Consider the following 16,750-nt stretch of genomic DNA (forward strand, 5'->3'; position numbering starts at 1 on the left):
TGAATCCACTATGGATGTCAAAGAAGGCCAAGGGTTTCTGATCCCCAGGGTGAGGTCTGGGATGGCTTGGTACAAAATACCAACACAAACCAGGCTCTATGTCCTCATTTATTATGACTATGGAGTCCATATTCCTCTGCCCACTCATCCAGAGTCCAGAGCCCAGGAAGCCTCTTGGCTGTTCTCCCAGATCCTGGAGTTTACCAAGAGCAAAGTGCGAGATGAACTGGCCAGTTCCCACAGAACGGTAGAGCTTCAGCTGCCCAAGTGTGTGTGCAGCCAAAGCACAGTATTCATGAAGCTGTCTGACTCCACCTCCACCTCTGATAGCGCATGGGTGCTTTTGGGATAGAGCAGGAGCCTGTGTGAGAAGCAACACATGAGGATGGATGGTCCCATCCTGCTTACCTGCCGCACAATGCCAGGACTGTCCTCTGACACTCACCGAACAGGCACATTCCGGGCCTTGAGGGCACGGTAATACTCCATACCCTGCTTGAAGGGTACACGCCGGTCCTCCTGGCCCAGCATCAGTAACACTGGTGTCTTTACCTAGATGTATGGGGAGCAAGGAGCTGTGGTGAGCTGAGCTCTGGATTCTGGAGGATGAGTGGTACACAGAGAAGGGGACCTGGGTACCTGAGGGATGTACTTGATGGGTGATTTATCCAGCATCTCCTTCCACACATTCAGATCTGGCAGGCAGTCATTGCTATAACGGAAGCCAGTCTCCACCACACACCTATAAAAGGCCAAGCTCATGCAGACTGCAGGATCTCCATGGGAATTTGGGGGTGAAGGGAAGGGCAGAGACCTTTTATGCCCACTCACCAATCAGGGATGTCTGTGGAGCCCATCATGGAGGCAATGTTGATCACAGGGTTCCGGGCTATACAGGCACTGTAGGTCTCTGGGTACTGACCAATCAGGTGGCAGGAGAGGAACCCACCATGGGAACCACCCATAAGGGCCACACGGGTTGCATCAAAGTGTTCCTCCTGGAGCACCTGCTCCACTGCAAACTAAAGGGTGGGCAGAGGACACTGCAGCTAGCTTCCTGTCAGCAACAGAGCCATGAATCCACCCTCCCTGTCAGGAGCCCAGCACCCCGCTACCTGGACATCCTTCACATCCTGGTGACCCACATTGCCTGGGAGAGAAAGGATGCTGTCTTGGCCAAAGCCAGTGGAGCCGCGGTAGTTCACTAAAAGTAGGAGACAAGAGTTTTCTTAGCCCTCTCGACCCCATTCCATGGATCAGTGAAGCAGGCCCGAGAACCAGCTGCATCACAGGCTGCCAAGGGGACGTAGTCATGAGAGAGTTCACAGCATCCTTTCCATGGAAGCCTCAAGTAATCCTCATGATCCCCAGGTTATAGAGCCAGAGGCTGGGTCACAGCAACTTTTTTTTTTTTTAGTGGTGGTTTCTTTTTTATTTTTTTAAGACAGGGTTTCCCTGTGTAGCCCTGGCTGTCTTAGAACTCACTCCATTGTCCAGGCTGGCCTCAAATTCATAGAGATCTGCCTGCCTCTGCCTCCTGAGTGCTGGAGTTAAAGGCATGTGCCACCATGCCCAGCCCTAGTAGTGGCTTCTAAAGAAAGAACTAGAGAAAAGTCTAATGACTAGAGTGACTACCCAGACATGGGGTACACACAACCCAAGGCTACTCTTCACTGGACTGAGCTCCTTTCTTACCCAGTAGCACTGCAAAGCCCATCTTGCAAAGCATGGCTGGGAATAACATCCAGGCAGTGACAAAGGATGAATGGGGTCCCCCTGCAGAAAGGAAAAAGAGGATGAATGGGCCAGCTAGGAGGGGTGGTAGGAAGGCAAGGGCCCTAAGGAGATACCTACCGTGGGGCATGACCACCATGGGTACCTGGGTCTTATCTGGAGGGTTGCTGGGCTGCAGAAGGATTGCTTCAAAGTCAAGGTCAGCTGCAGGAAGAAGGCAGTAATCAGCAAGACCAGTGCTACTGCTCAAGGGCTTCCTCCCCAGCTAAGGCCCCATAGCATGAGTCTGGTCAAGAGAAACAGGCCAAGGTAGCTGACACCATGACACATGGACTCCCAAGGCTTCTGCTCTTCCCGCCTAGTCAGAGCCTGACATTTGAAAAGATTGCATTCTGGCATAGTCACGTAAGCCTCGTGTGCGGTCCATTTTCTTTGGGCCTTTGTTTTCTTACCACAGAGGCTATGCCCTGGCAGGACCTGTGGTGGTTACCACAGCAGGTACTCAGCTCTCTGGATGCTACTCTCCATGAACATAAGAACAGAAAATGTTTGGAGGAAAAACCCTAGAAACCCTGAAATGTGAGCTTGGAGGGGTTACCACATGCTATGTGCTGGGGACCTGGAGAAGGTGTTCATCTACTGTTGGCCCAGCTCACCATATTGCACATTCTCTTGGTCTGGAGGTGGATGTAGCACACGGATGCCCCAGTGGATGTCAGGAATGGGTTCAGCCTCCTCTAGGGACACCCACGACACAGACTGTTCCTTCCCAGCAGGAGGCAGGAACCCAACTTTCTGCCAAAGGGAAGGAAAATGTCACAGGTGGCCAGCTCTCAGGAACGCATCTCCAAAGGGCACAGCACATATTTCTGTGAGTGGTTTACCAATTACACCCACATATAAACCACTCCTTACCACTGCCATGTTTCTTGGCTTTAGGTTCTTCTGTCGTCATCTTGTTCAGGACAATACAAATGACAGCACCTAGCTCCTACTCACGAGTGCTGTGCTCAGTTGGATCCCAGTCTCTACCCTTCTACACGCTGACCAGCATGGTCAGCCTTTGGGCTCATTTCTAAGGCCTGAAAGCTCACAACTCCTATCTTCTAGCCTAGAACTCACCAATACTCACCAGGCTCGGGGGTAGGTTGGGCGTGGAAAACTGGGCCACCATGAGGTCCCGATCAATCGTAAGCAGCTTCCAGCTCCCACCGGAGCCCCCTAGAGGAAGCAGATGATAGTAAGGGCCTCCACATTTGTACCTTCAACCCTGAGGCCACTTCCTCTGAACACCTAACTGCACATGCCCTGGGTCAGCCTCCTGTTCAATCCCTTGCTCGTCTGACAGACACTGGCCGTGCTCAGGAACTGCCAGACCTAGGGACACAGAAAACTACCAAAGTACTCTACCCACCCCAATGGCTGCAGTGTAGAAAGGATGGCAGCCTAGCCCAAAGCAGGGTAGGGGAAGGGGGCCAGATAGGAGTCTAAGGTTTATCCGCTCACTTATTTACTTATGTACAACAGAACCTCTGTGTGCTAGACAAAGGCCTTAGCAGTGAGCTATGTGCCAACCCAGAGACAGAGAAATAGAACAGAACTTTGACATCCATGGTGGTTTGAATAAAAATGGCCCCATAGGTTCACAAGGAGTGGCACTATTAAGAGGTGTGGTCTTGTTGGAGGTATCTGTGGCCTAGTTGGAGGAAGTGTGTCACTGGGGGTGGGCTTTGAGGTTTCAGAAGCTCAAGCCAGGCCCAGTGTCTCTCTCCTCCTGCTGCCTGCGGATCTAGAGGCAGAACTCTGGGCTCATTCTCCAGCACCATGTCTGCCTGAGCGCTGCCTTGTTTCCCACTACGACAATAATGGACTAAACCTCTGAACTATAAGCCAGCAAGCTCCAATTAAATATTTTCCTTATTTAAGAGTTGCCATGGTACCGGGTAGTGGTGGTGCACGCCTTTAATCCCAGCACTTGGGAGGCAGATGCAGGTGGATTTCTGTGAGTTCAAAGACAGCCTAGCCTACAAACTAAATTCCAGGACAGCTAAGATTGTTACACAGAGAAACCCTGCCTCAAAAAAAAAAAAGTTGTCATGGTTATGGTGTCTCTGAGACAGCACCTTTCTGGGGGAGTATGTAGAGACAGAACAGGTGGAGAATCCAACTAAATCAACAAAGGTTTCTCCAAGGTTTGGGAAGGAGGTGGATGACTGACAGTTGGCAAGGAAAGTGTGCAGACTTTCGGGTAGGGAGGGCTATGGAGCAGGGCCCAGGAAGGCAAGTGGAGCAAAGGTGGCAGTGTACCACTTAGATCCTAAAGGCTGTGGGCAGTGCTAAGAATGACGGAGAGTGCCACCGCCGCCCCCACTCCTAACCCCTCCACCGCCCTGCCATCACCCCACTGCAGAAGTCTGCTCACCAGCTGTCAGGGAGGTAACACTGCCAGTCTGGGTGTCCACAGCAAACAGGTCCTTAAACAGAGGGGAGACCACATATGGCACCACATTCAACAGCCCTATGGGTCCTATCCCTATTTTCTTTCTACTGTCTTAGGGACACTTTGGCCTATGGTGGAGGCTACTCTGTGCATCAGGGAGTAGCATGGATCGAGATTCAAATCTCAGTTCCTTCATAATTTACGGGCTATTCCCAGGCAAGGTGCAGGAACACCATGGAGCCTTACTTGAAGATGTGAGAACAAATGACATCACATCTAAAAGACCGTGGTACACTATGGGCACCTTCACTTATCCTCCAACACCTGGCCTTACAGTGTTGAGGGACCTATCTCAGAGACAGCCCCAGGTTTTCCACCGGAAAACAGGCCTAGGGCACTGCCGTGGGGCACCATGACATCTGGTCCCCTCAAGGAAAAGCAAGCCCAGCAGGAGGCTAAAAAGGCTTGAAGGGGCCAGTAATTATGACTGGGACTAGGCATTCCTGTAGGCGCAGATACTCACACTGCCCCAGGTCCTGGACTCCTTGGCCAACAATCATAGGGCAAATGCTGATCTTACCTCTCAACATAATCAGGGGCTCTCACCTGCCGGCTGCGCTGTGCTGAGTCAAAGACCACTCTCCGGCTGTCGGCTGACCAGCATCCCAAAGGCAGAAGACTGCAGTAGACCCCAGAGAAGTCTTCTGCAAAGACAGAGGGGCTTGGGCTGCATCAGAGAGTGGAGGTTTGGGGGGTGGGGTCAAGGGGAATTTACCCAGAACCCCTGAAATTTGTGGTAGAATGATAGTCCCATACATGAGGGTACCCTTACAATGAGAGTTTAGTGAGTAGGAGGTGGAAGGGGAAGGGGGAAAGACTTCTGAGGACCTGAGGAGGCAGAGCTGACACGCCTCTGAGGCAAACATGGATGCTGTTCCCTTTGGGGCTCTGGTAACACGTGTTTGTCCACTAGTGCTGGGTACAGCAGCTGGCACAGGATCTCAATAGCCCCGCCCTTCACTATAATCTTGTTCAGAGGTGGAGATAACCACTCTTTCCACAAACGAAGACACAGAAGCCCATGGAGGCCAGAGCACTATCCAAGGATAAACAGCTAATGGGTAGAGCTGAGATTCAGACTAGGTCCCCATTACTGTCTCCTTGCAAACCAAAGAAGACGTGTGTGTGTGCTAAGGATGAAATACGGGGCTTTGCCCACGCTAGCCGCGTGCTTTACTACAGGGCTATATTTCCGCTGTATCCCTGCAACTTTGTCCACTGGACCTGCCCACTACATTCTTGGAACTTTCTGGGTAGCTTGAGAAAACAAAACTTTCACCCCATATCCTTGAGATGACCTAGGGTTGCAAGCAGAGCTGCAAACACCTGATGTTCTGTCTCTTAGCCAGGAGCCACCCTTCCAGAGGAGCAGCTGACTGAGCCTGGACAAAGGCTACCAGGGTGGAATACAGAGTATCAGAAAACCCTCAGGCCCAGCGCTTCTCAGGCATAACACTTCAATGTAGTGCTCTTTCTGAGACTCATCCCAAGCCAGCTCGGGCTGCTAGGATCTCAGTTTCGGTCTTCAACTTTCTATTACCCATAGTGGGGGCTGGGCACATGGCTGGACTAGCAAGGAGGAAGAACAACAGACAGCAGAACTATACGCTTTACTGATTTCCCCTGCCAGGCACCCCTCACCTCCCAGCTGCCGAGGTACAATGTCCACCACCACTGAAGTGACCTTGGTGTACCAGTCATACTGCAAGAGAACACAATGGTCAAACTCACCAGAGCAGGGATCTCAGGGCACAGAACACTATGTATATCCCTTTCAAATGCAACTTTGGATACCCTTGGGGAGTGGTGGGAGCTGATATATCTCCTTTATGTTAGCCTGGATCAGATGCCCACAAGGATCTCAGATAGGCATGTCCCTTGGGCTTCCAGCAGACATCCAAGGCTCTTCTTGGGCAGGGGCTGGGACTGTGTAACCCCCCACTATATCCTAGTTCCTTAGAGAGCCTGGTACTTATGGATGGGAATTAACAGACAGGCATCTCTGTACTTGGAGGATGCTCTTGAGGTGGTGAGCCCTCAGAGTACTCAAGCCTCTGGTCCTCCTTGAAAAGTCAGGCCACTAATACAGTGAGGCCAGGAGAGGACCCTGAAGGGGAGATAATGCTGGCCCCTTGCCTCTCATCCCCCAGCAAGAAGCTAACCACCCTTCTACCGCCATCCACCTCCAGCTCACCAGGCAGAGCTGACCACACTGGTGATGAGGAAGTAGAGACGGATACTGCAGGTAGACGATGCGACACTGGTCTGGGCTCAGCCGCGGAGAACAAACAGCCAGTGAATCATCCGATAGCAGTTCTAGGCCACACAGAAATATGAGCATCACACAGATGGGAAAGGCTAACACATGTCAGCAAAGCACATGTGGGTACCAGTCACTCACCACACTTTCCCCCACTCAGGTCCACATAGTACAAGGCTGATCTGGAATGGTCAGAAAGACACTCAGCTCCGTGGTCGGATGGACTGTAGGACCCTCTGCCCTGTCCCACTTCCTCACCTGCGATTGGTGCAGAAGCGGATACCTAGCCGGAAGGGCTCATGCCACCAGCCCACAAATACCACACCTGTGTCTCCAGGGGCCCAGAAAGCCTGTAAACAAGACCACAAGGGAGGTATAAGCAAGGGGTACTTGCTCGAGCAGGGCATCCCAACTACAGGAGGGGCACAGGTCAACCTGCTGCTGACCTGTCCAGGGGATACATGTTCAGGGACGCCCTCGAGCACTGAGATGTTGCCACTCTCAATGTCCAGCACGCAGAGCACAGGAATGCTTTTGGAAACCATGGTTTCTCCCCAATCTTCGTAAAACACAAACTGATCCCCCTGAGAAGAGAGGACACTCGATGCTCAGAGCGTCTACAGAACCCTGCCCTGCCTCCTAAAAGCTAGAGCCTCCCCAGGTCCACAAGGTGCAGTGCGGGGAGTATACGGAGTTGTAGGGCAGCTGGGCAGGGCCTTCACAACCTGGCCACATCACAAGCACCTTGATGGCCTGGTCTGGCTTCTTCGGCCTGGCCATCTCATCATCGCTGGCACTGGCGTCCAAGGCTTTGGTTTGAAAGAAGGACTCAGCCTTGGGGCGCTTCTTCTCCGCCACATACAACAAGTGTGTCTCTGAGTATGACCAGGAAAGGCAGCCAAAGCAGTCTGGATGCAGGGAGGGACGATTAGGGGGAACCCAAAGCTATGGTTGCCCCATCTTCCCACCCTGCCTGCTTACCAGCCGGGGGCCTCACCATCCTCATAAACAGGCCCATGTTTCTCCAGGGCTGACAGGTTGAAGCTCTTGAGTTTCCGGTTCTTCTCCCAGACCTGAGGACACCTGGGCATCAGGCTGGCTGCCTTAGTTGTGGGGCTAAGGGACCTACGCCTGCCACCTCATCCATTGCGGACTCACCTCCAGGAACTGTTTTTCCTCCCCTGGGGCTGTGCCCCCAGCCTTGCGCAGCACAGCTTTCATGGAGCCCGAAGGAGACTCTCTGCTCAGCAGCCTGAGTATCGGGGTTGCAGGTCAGGATTACACCAAACCCCCCAAATAGCCCTGTGCTTCCCCTTTCCTGGTCACAACCTCTTAGGTGAGACTCTCTCCTTCCTTTCTTTATAAACCGTCATTGGTCTGGTGTTGCAAGATCAGAGGTGGCAGCAGCACAGGAGACGATCTATCTCCCAGCTACCTCCTAGGTAGTCTGAGACCCCAGCCCATACCAGCCCACGAAGCACTTCCAGCCTCAAGCTAGCAGACCTCGTTTCTCTCTTCCTTAGGGGACTTGACTCTCTCCAGATTCCCAGGGACCTAGAACCTGGTCTAGAAGGAGTTTCTAGTATTTAGCAGGTCCTATCTCCAGGGACCAAACAAGCTCTCAAGGAGCAGACACCTGGTTCTTTGCTCCCATCAAGCTCCCCAAAGTTGTCCCTGCAGGGGATAGGTAAAGAGCTCTATGCCCTAAGAACACATGGCGGGCATTTATGAAAGGCTGGCATGGTAGGTGGCTGTGCTCGTGTCTGCAAACCTCCTCTCACACTTACTCCCCCCGGGTCTCCACACTGTTGCCTGCAGGCCCGGCAAACACCACCGAGTCTCCATCATGGAACACTAGGTACTGGCGGCAGAATCGGATGGTCTCCATTCGTTCCAAGTCCCTCTGAGTCCATTCTGCAAGGGAGGCATGAGGGTGTTCAACTTGTCTGGGCCAATTTGGGTCACTGCCCACCAATCAAGGCCTACCTTGCCATCCAGACACCGTGAATAAAGCCTGAGCAACGCTTCCCTTGACATAACCTAAGCCCGGGCTTCCAGAGCCCGAGGGGACAGCCACTTGGAGAGAACCTACTGCAGACCGACCGTGGAATTTCCAGGGCAGCAGAGCACATGTACGGGCCGGAGAGCCCTGTGAGGGCCACACTGGCACCCAAGTCTGAATTTGACTCCTACACCTTCAACTCATTCACGGGCGTGACTAACCAGTAAGGCCAGTACAGTCCCCAAAACACCTGTGTGCAGGAAAGCGGCCCGGGTTCCTCCCCGTACTAGTGTGTGCCGTCAAGCAGCGAGCCCTCCACATTTCCCACCTCGCCATCTGGGTGCACTGCCCATCTCCACCCAGTTCCCTCGGTCTACACACCAGTGTGCACCGTCCGATAGAGGCCCCCATACTGCGTGGTGACCTCCGGGCCCAGGCAGGCGGCGCTCAGCGTAGGCTGGCGGCTAAGGCCCCGGTACAGCGCTGCCGCCTCCTGGGGCTCACTCAGCAGCACCTGCGCAGGGGACACACCAGGGTCAGGCTCGGCCCGGGCTACGGAGGCCACGGGGGCCGCGGGTCGAGCCCTCACCTGACGCTCCATAGCCCTTCCTTTCAGTAGCAGCTAAGGCCCGGAAGTGAGGCTTAGGGGGCGGGGCCTAGGGCGTCCCCCCCCCCCGTTTCCGCTATACCCGAAGGCGACCTGGGACAGGCAGGGCCACTCGGCGGGAGGGCGGGGCCTGTGAAGGAGCCGCCCCGAGGGGAGGGGCGGTAAAGTAGTGAAAATAGACTAGGTAAGTGGGAGGCGGAATCTGTGAATGGAGTCCTGGTCTTTTTAGAGAAGGGAAGCTGTGGGTACCCGAGAAGTGAGAGCGGACGTGTGGCAGCGGAATGCAAGAGCCGGTGTCCGGAGATAGGCGAGGTCTGGGAGGGGCGGAGGAAGACCGGTTGAGAGCAGAAGGCTGCCAAGTCTGAGAGCAAGCCCTGAGCATTCGAAGGGCGGGGCCTTAGAGGAACGCCAATGAGGCCTTAAGGATGAGGAGGGGAAGGGTGGGAACAGAACACTGAGACTAGCGGGTCCAAGGAACCTGTGGCGTTGCGGGCGGGGTACCGGCACGGACTTCCTTTAGCTCTGGGGCTGATTATGAGTTCTCGCCCCATCTACTGTAGTCCAGGCGGTTACCAGAAAAATAAGGAAAGTTCCCGGGCGAAGCCCTGGGGCACAGACAGAGAAGGGCAATGCTGAACTCTCAAGAGAGAGTGCTGTCCCGGCTTATCGATGACCAGACTTGCCAGAAAGTTATCTGTTTTCACAGCCTTAACCCGCCCTTCTCAGTAACTCATTGCTGCGAATCGTGAGCACGCTGGGTCTCAGCCTAGCACAAAAGGTCCTGGTGGGGTCAGGCTACACGTCAGAGCAGCGAGCCTAGGCAGGCAGTCTCCTGCTCGCGACACAGGACTAGGTTGACTTAGGTGACAACAGAGGGTTCGGCAACTGTAGGTATCTCCCCTCCTCCACACAGCTTGGACCGGTCTGGTCTTTTAAATCACCTCTGGGTCCCCTTGAATGAGGGCTTTCCTTCTTACCCAAAGCAAAATTGGTATTTTTTTTTTTTATCTATTTCTTATTCTCTAGTGATTCTTAGTTTCTCTATATAGTTCTGGCTTCGAACTCAGAGAGATCCACTTGCCTCTGCTTCCCAAATGCTGGGATTAAAGGTGTGGGTCACTACACTCAGCTTGAACTATTCTTGACTATGTGGAACTAAGGTCTCAGCCGTGAAAAAAATTCTGAGGTTGGAAAAGGCAGGCAGATGTAAAGTTTGCTTGGAAACACCAGGGGGCAGCACTTGTATATCTAGCTCCTGAGACTCGGGATCCTGAAAATGCCCCTTGGGGTGGCATTGCATTGGCTTTGAACTGACCTTTGCACCTTCGGGTAGGGTCATTTTTTTTTAAATTTAATTTATTTTTATTATTTTTATTTTATTATGTATACAATATTTTGTCTGCATGTATGCCTGCAGGCCAGAAGAGGGCACCATACTTCATTACAGATGGTTGTGAGCCACCATGTGGTTGCTGGGAATTGAACTCAGGACCTTTGGAAGAGCAGGCAGTGCTCTTAACCACTGAGCCATCTCTCCAGCCCAGGGTAGGGTCATTTTTAAATGACTTGGTGTGTTCTCAGTCCCAGTTGTATCAACACTTCTGAAATTGTGCTCTTTTCCACTTTTTTCTTTAACCATGGAGAATATCTTACAAATTTGGGTATTTGCTTGTTTGGCTAAGTTTAGAAATCATCCCAAAGGCAGTCTGGAGGTTGTTTATATCAAGTCCTTTTATTTTGATACCACAGAAATACCTTGTCACAATACAGGGGAGGGACACTGAAGTACCACGAGTTCTCACAGAGCACAGGAGGACGGCACACAATTCACAAGGTCATGTGGAGGACTCGAGTCATTGCACTTACAGCTGTAAACTTGTTGGTTTGACTTTGTACAGCACTCCTCCCCTCAGATAAAGAGGGAGAGAAGGAAGGAGAGGGAAGGAAAAGCAAAAACAAGACAGGGAAGCCACAGGGAAAATGTAGATGGCCACTACTCTCCAGGGTTCCACACTTGGAGAGGAGCTCATTTGACCCCAGAGATTGAATGAGTCTCGTGCACACACGCACACACGCACACACACACACACATACACACACATACATTCATGTACACGTGCTTACACACACAGTATCTCACGACTTCTATGGCTCTCCGGTGCCACCTGGTGCATATGGTAGCAAGGTACTGGCACCCAGGGAGACAGAGATGGCATCTCCAAGGAGTTGCAGTTGATTAGATCTGTCCCTCCGACCCTGTTGGAGTCCACGATGACAAATATTTACAGATTGGGTGGAGAAGGGCTAATAGGGCAGGACTGTACCATCAAGGCAAAGGACCTGCCTGAAAAACTCCCCAAAGGCTCCAGAATACAGGCCAGAATTGCTGCCCTTGCTGGTCTCTCATTGTGGGCCCTGAGACCATTTGTCGTCCTACCCAAGGAATAGGAAGGTAACAGTAGGAGGGCTATCACTATGAAGGGAGTGTGTTGAGGCCTTGGGTAGGCAGAAGAGGGTTCCCTTGCTTATGACTCTGAGAGTGGGAAATAGAGACGGTCTGGACTCTACCCAGAGACTTCTTAGCCATTTGGAGACGCACCCGATGTGTTCTGTGTCCTACAGCAGCTAACGCTGGTCCCCAAGCCTCAGGGTGTCATAGCCCCAGTCAGCAGAAGGACCAGGATATTGACCTAGAAGACTATGGCAGCCACCTTCACAAAGGGGCAAGTTTCTGTCCTGTGGGGACAGCCAGGGATGTAGTGGCAGATATCAGAAATGTCAAACTCAGAGTCTGGCCAGAAAAGAAATTTGCTGAAAAGTTAATATTTAGAGCTTAGTGGGCCTGCCAGAGGTTGACCTGTGGACATCCTGCCTGCTCTCAGCTCCAAGTCCAGTCCCTTGACTATGAGTGGAAAGGGTTACTGCCACGATCCCAAGTATCTAAACAATGGACACATCCCATACAGTCCTGGGCCTCAATGATGGCCTTCAGCCCTTGCTCAGATGGCCCCGTACAGCCTAGGTCTGATCTCCGAGATGTCTGATAGCATGAAGAAAGCCAAATCCCTGGAACTCAGGGTCTTAAGTTGGACATAGCTTCGACTGTCCCATGCACAGCTGCCACAGGTGGGACAGGATTTCAGTCTAAAGAATTTGTAGGACTTGTTAAAAAAAAATCATGAGAAATGTAGACCCCTGAGAAATGCATGGTACAAACCAGAGCACTGTGGAGGAAGGTCGAACCTCAGTGGGTCAGGCAGGAGGTCTGCCCTACTTGTGGATCAGAGATGCTGACAACAGTGGAATACTTATGCCTCAGAGGAGAGGGCAGGCAAGTCCTGGAGACAGATGTGGAGAGGACCACATGTGCCCTTCAGTAAGTTTTGCTTCTGAGAAGCGTTCTGAGCTCAGCCGGAAGCTGTTATGTGAGTAGTTAGTTACTCTGGATATTTTCCACCAAAGAGCCCACAGCCAGCTCTTCCTGGGAACCCTATGACCCTGGCTCCAGTCCAGATCTCTTGGGTCATGGTCCTTTGAGACTCCTCATCACGAAGGGGAGGCAAAGAGCAGGGTTAGTAAAGATCTAGGGATCCTAGGGCACACACCCAGGCTCTGCTCTCAAGTTCTGCCTCTCCACAGATGTGGCCCAGCCTTGCCCTTGGGAAGTGCCCCACTGCAAAGCAGTAACCATATTCTTTAGGCTCAGGCCTGGGGCAGGAGGGAAAAATGATAAGCAAGTAGAAATCCTACAGCAAACCCACAGAACGTCCGTACGCATACATCCACTGCAGGCTCTGATCACTGTTCTCAGGTTTCTTTTTTATCTGCTATCGTGGACAGATAAAAACGGCTAGATGTATGGGGGCCTCACTGCCTGCTCCATGGCTTGGCATACTCAAGTAGTTCTGGCAGGTCTTTACTAGCTTGTGCAGAAGGTAGGGAGAAATGCTCCTAAAGGAGAGGGTTGGAGGCAAAAAGAACTCCAGGCAAGAGGGTCGAGCATTTAAAATGAATGAAATCGTGCAAAGAGGCTGCGAGTTGCATGCTCCACTGCGAGACAGGCGCTGACCCACCCGGCAGCAGTGAGTCCTGCCACAGGTCAAACATGCCACAGACTTAGAATTTACACATACACACACACACACACACATATGCACACACACACACGCACACACGCATGCTCTTACGTTCTCTGTCTCACACATACTCACTCACACTACACAGAAAGTAGGAACAAGGATTGGTTGGGGTAGTGATATGAGCAGATCTATCCAGTTTCTCAACTGCATGTTTGCAATTAACTCCTTATATGTAACATGGAATTTATTAAATATTAACAGTTGTCTTTGAGGGTTTATATTTCATTGCATAGAACATTAGAGATGAGACTTGTGGCTGTGCCCGAGATGAAGGGAGGCCTCCAAGGGAAGGGCTTTGAGGAGGCATGCAGCCCAGTCCACCAGGTGAATGGATAGAATCACACTCCCCTCACCCACAGGGCTCCGAGCCTTTCCCTTGGCCGGTGCATAAGTCCTGGCTCCTCTGGTCTGAGCACACCCACTGCTGATGGCTTAAGAAGGTCTGGAATTGCACAGTAAACAGGCGGGCTGAGGGGCCTCCCTAGACCTCGCCCTGGGTTTGTGCTCTTGGTGGCCTGCTGCCTGCTATTGCTTCTAAATCAACATTTCTCCCTGTGCTGAGCAGGGGCAGAGAGCAGAGAGGAAACCAAACCATCAGTCACAAGGTGATGGAGGAGACAGACAAAGGGCTAAAAGCAAAGAAAAGAAGGGAAGAGAAAACAAAACAAAACAAAAAAATGTTCATGAGGTATACATGTAAATCAAACTGGAATGATTAAGGCTGTTCTTGAAATCAAAAGAAATCCCCAGGTGTACAGACGAAGAGCCGGCTGGTCGAGACAATGGTGGTGCTGCTGGGTGCTCACAATGGCTGGGGGATGGCTTTAGGATGATGGCAGGCATGCCTGGTATGCTGCCATCCACGGGCTGGGAGAAGCCTCAGCCGGTGCCCACGCTGCTTTTCGGTGCTATGGCCTCTTACGTCAGCGATGAGACAGTGTTAGGTCCTAATGTTTATAAAGTTCTCCCAAACCCATGCTGGCCATGTGGAGGTCTGCTCCAATGTCACCCAGGTGGGCAGGGTGAAGGGGGCAAGGCCATATGGCCACAGAGGGGTCCGGGCCAGCTGGAATGTGAAGGAAACGGAGCCTAGGGCCCCCAGCCCTCAAAGCCCCTCTCCAAGGCTGTGGAAAAACTTCTGGCATCTTAGAGGGAGGGCAGTGTGCACCCAAACTCTGTGTATAACGCATTTGAAGCCTGGCTGGCCAGGCCGCAGGAGGCTGTGGGAAGAGCAGCAGACAGCCAAGCAGCAACAATATTCTGGTGCGGGCTCCTCTCTCCCAAGGACGGCTGGCCTGAGGAAGGCAGGGTCTCTGGAAGGACAATGAAAGGTCCCCCAAGCCAATGGTCCCACTGCTCCAGCAGAAGCTTCACCTAGGTAGCTGCTGTTAGGAAACGTCCTGCGCTCTGATGAGGCCTGCCTGCTGTGGCCACATGGTGTGAATCTTTGGGCCAAGGGTTTGCCAGATTGTAGATGCTTTGAAAAGAGGAGAGAGGGAGGGAAGAAAGAAAGATTTTTTCCCCCAAGAACCCTGGGCAGTTTCCCACCCTCCTCATATTGCTCTCAGACACTGCATGTATAATGGCCGGGGTCTTCTTCACCTAGACGATTCTATCCATCGAGGCAGGTAAAAGTTAGTGTTTGTGCAAGTTAAAGGTTATGGAAAGAATGATTCGAATAAGGAAGAATCAGATCTCCAGGACAAGACCTCCCTTCTCTCTCTCCTGTTTGAGATAACAGGATCTTACTATATTGTCCAAAATGGCACTAGAGTGACCCTCCAACCTCAGCCTATGGGTACCGGGGCTCACAGGCATGTGCCACTACTTGATATTTCTTTTTTCAAATGTGTGTGTGCACACACATGTATATGGAGGTTAGAGAAGATCTTGCAGGAGGTGGATCTCTTCTACCTTCTACCATGTAGTATCCAAATGCAGGTTGTCAGGCTTTGGCCACTGAGTCCTCTTGATGACCCTCAGCATTTATTTTGTAAGAAGACTTCCTTTTTGTTTTGCCTAACAGTAAAGGAAGCTCTGGGCGGTGGTGGCACACGCCTTTAATTCCAGCACTCGGGAGGCAGAGGCAGGCAGATCTCTGTGAGTCTGAGGCCAGCCTGGTCTACAGAGCAAGTTCTAGGACAGGCTCCAAAGCCACAGAGAAACCCTGTCTCGAAAAACCAAAAACAAACAACACAAAGAAAGTGTGGGAAGCCAGGTATGATAGTACACATTCATAATCCTAGCTTTAAGCAACACAGGCAGGAAAATCACAAGCAGGAAAAGCTCATGATCAGCTTATTGATACATACTACACATATTGAGTTACGGACCAGTTGGTCCTACAAATGAAATCCTGTCTCAAAAACAAACAGGAAGAGTGGGAGAGATGAGGTTTTGTTTCACAGGATAAGCATCTCTAGCTCATCTCTGAAATTGGCATAAAAACACCAGGAGATGGACACAACAGCTCTGACCACTTAGCCCAATTGTTGGCCCAGTGCTGGACCCAGAGGGAGATCTTAACTAGGAAGCCGTGGTCTCGATGGCCTGCCCACGCTGTGGCTGGGCATGGAGCAAAGTACACCCGTGCCACCTTTCCTTCTAGCAGTTCTCAGGCCCCAAACCTAGGCTGGCCCTGCCCTGAGCTATGGGCTGTCCCTCCCTGTGCCCTGAATAGCACTTGGGAGTTTATATTTGTTCCAGGGAATGCCAAGAAAACGTTGAGCTGAGAGAGAAAATGGCAGGGTGTGCACCACCCTAGAGCAGACCCCAAGCTCCTTACACTGGCCTGCCGTACCCACCCAAAGGCTCCAGCCACTGTGCCCCTCTGCTATGATTTAGTAGTGCTTATCTTTGCCTGTCCCTGAAGCCTGGCAGCTCCACTCAGTACCAGAGCCTTTGCTGGCACTGTGCCTCCACATGCCTTCAGCCCTGACTGCTTTCTTTAGGGTAACTCTTACCGCTCCAGAAACCCCACTTTGCAATGCTTGCCACCTGCCGAAGTCCCTTTCAAGTTGACTTTTATTTATTTTATTTACTTACTTATTATTTTTTAGTGAGATTTCATTATGTAGCCTTGACTGGTCTGAAGCTTGCTCTGTGGACCAGGCTAGCCTCAAATTCAGAGACTATTTGCTTCTGCCTCCAAGTGCTGGACCAAAGGTGTATGTATGTTACCATACATGGCTAAATTTTTATTTTGAAATGTACTTATTCTTTGTTTCCATTAATGGACCACTGACTTGAAAGAACAGAAACTTGGTTTTGATTCCTATGTTTCCAACATCTGAAATAGGGTTTGGCACATACTTGAGGCTTGACAAGCATTTGTTGAATAAATAAATAAGAGATTGGACCTTTTCAGTGCCTCGAGACTCCTGAAAAGACGGCAGTCCTTGGGATTTCTTCTCTATCACCAGCACTTACTGTCCAAGGCTCCCTTAAAATGAGTTGCTTACTGGCTGTGGGCCCCACCATGGCTACCCACATACCTCCACAGTCTTAA

At 51.7% G+C, this 16,750-nt stretch overlaps 2 protein-coding genes across 5 annotated transcripts in view; both read right to left on the reverse strand.

Moving 5' to 3' along the window:
- Positions 1 to 90: 90 nt before the first annotated feature.
- Apeh (acylaminoacyl-peptide hydrolase) lies at positions 91 to 9,117 on the reverse strand. Of its 2 annotated transcripts, none has more exons than XM_013346620.1 (22): positions 9,086 to 9,117; positions 8,878 to 9,010; positions 8,282 to 8,408; positions 7,653 to 7,746; positions 7,492 to 7,567; positions 7,239 to 7,402; positions 6,941 to 7,078; positions 6,753 to 6,844; positions 6,636 to 6,676; positions 6,429 to 6,550; positions 5,876 to 5,936; positions 4,781 to 4,875; positions 4,157 to 4,208; positions 2,867 to 2,955; positions 2,391 to 2,529; positions 1,855 to 1,938; positions 1,696 to 1,776; positions 1,116 to 1,204; positions 832 to 1,022; positions 640 to 742; positions 446 to 552; positions 91 to 361 (listed from the first exon to the last, which is right to left on the reverse strand). In XM_013346620.1, exons 1-22 carry the CDS (start codon positions 9,095 to 9,097, stop codon positions 256 to 258), a joined length of 2,196 nt encoding a protein of 731 aa, XP_013202074.1. In that variant the 5' UTR covers positions 9,098 to 9,117; the 3' UTR covers positions 91 to 255. The 2 variants fall into 2 exon arrangements, with proteins under 2 accessions (XP_013202074.1, XP_005347944.1); XM_005347887.2 differs by having other exon boundaries at positions 4,781 to 4,878.
- Positions 9,118 to 10,794: 1,677 nt separating this feature from the next.
- Bsn (bassoon presynaptic cytomatrix protein) overlaps positions 10,795 to 16,750 on the reverse strand; it is an 88,254-nt gene continuing 82,298 nt past the window's right edge. For all 3 annotated transcript variants that reach the window (XM_005347890.2, XM_013346521.2, XM_005347889.2), the window contains one exon: positions 10,795 to 14,719. The gene's annotated coding sequence lies outside the window, so the exon portion shown is untranslated. The remainder of the gene's footprint in view (positions 14,720 to 16,750) is intronic.

This window comes from Microtus ochrogaster, chromosome 5, assembly GCF_000317375.1.
Source record: "Microtus ochrogaster isolate Prairie Vole_2 chromosome 5, MicOch1.0, whole genome shotgun sequence".
Lineage (NCBI taxonomy): Eukaryota > Metazoa > Chordata > Mammalia > Rodentia > Cricetidae > Microtus > Microtus ochrogaster.

What these genes read in the sequence shown, in the direction of transcription:
- Apeh (XM_005347887.2), bottom strand. An exon ending in TGTACCTCGGCAGCTGGGAG is followed by an intron (nt 4,879 to 5,875) that starts GTGAGGGGTGCC and finishes CTGTCTTTGCAG; the next exon opens with AAGACTTCTCTGGGGTCTAC. An exon ending in CATGGTGGTCATGCCCCACG is followed by an intron (nt 1,777 to 1,854) that starts GTAGGTATCTCC and finishes TCCTTTCTGCAG; the next exon opens with GGGGACCCCATTCATCCTTT.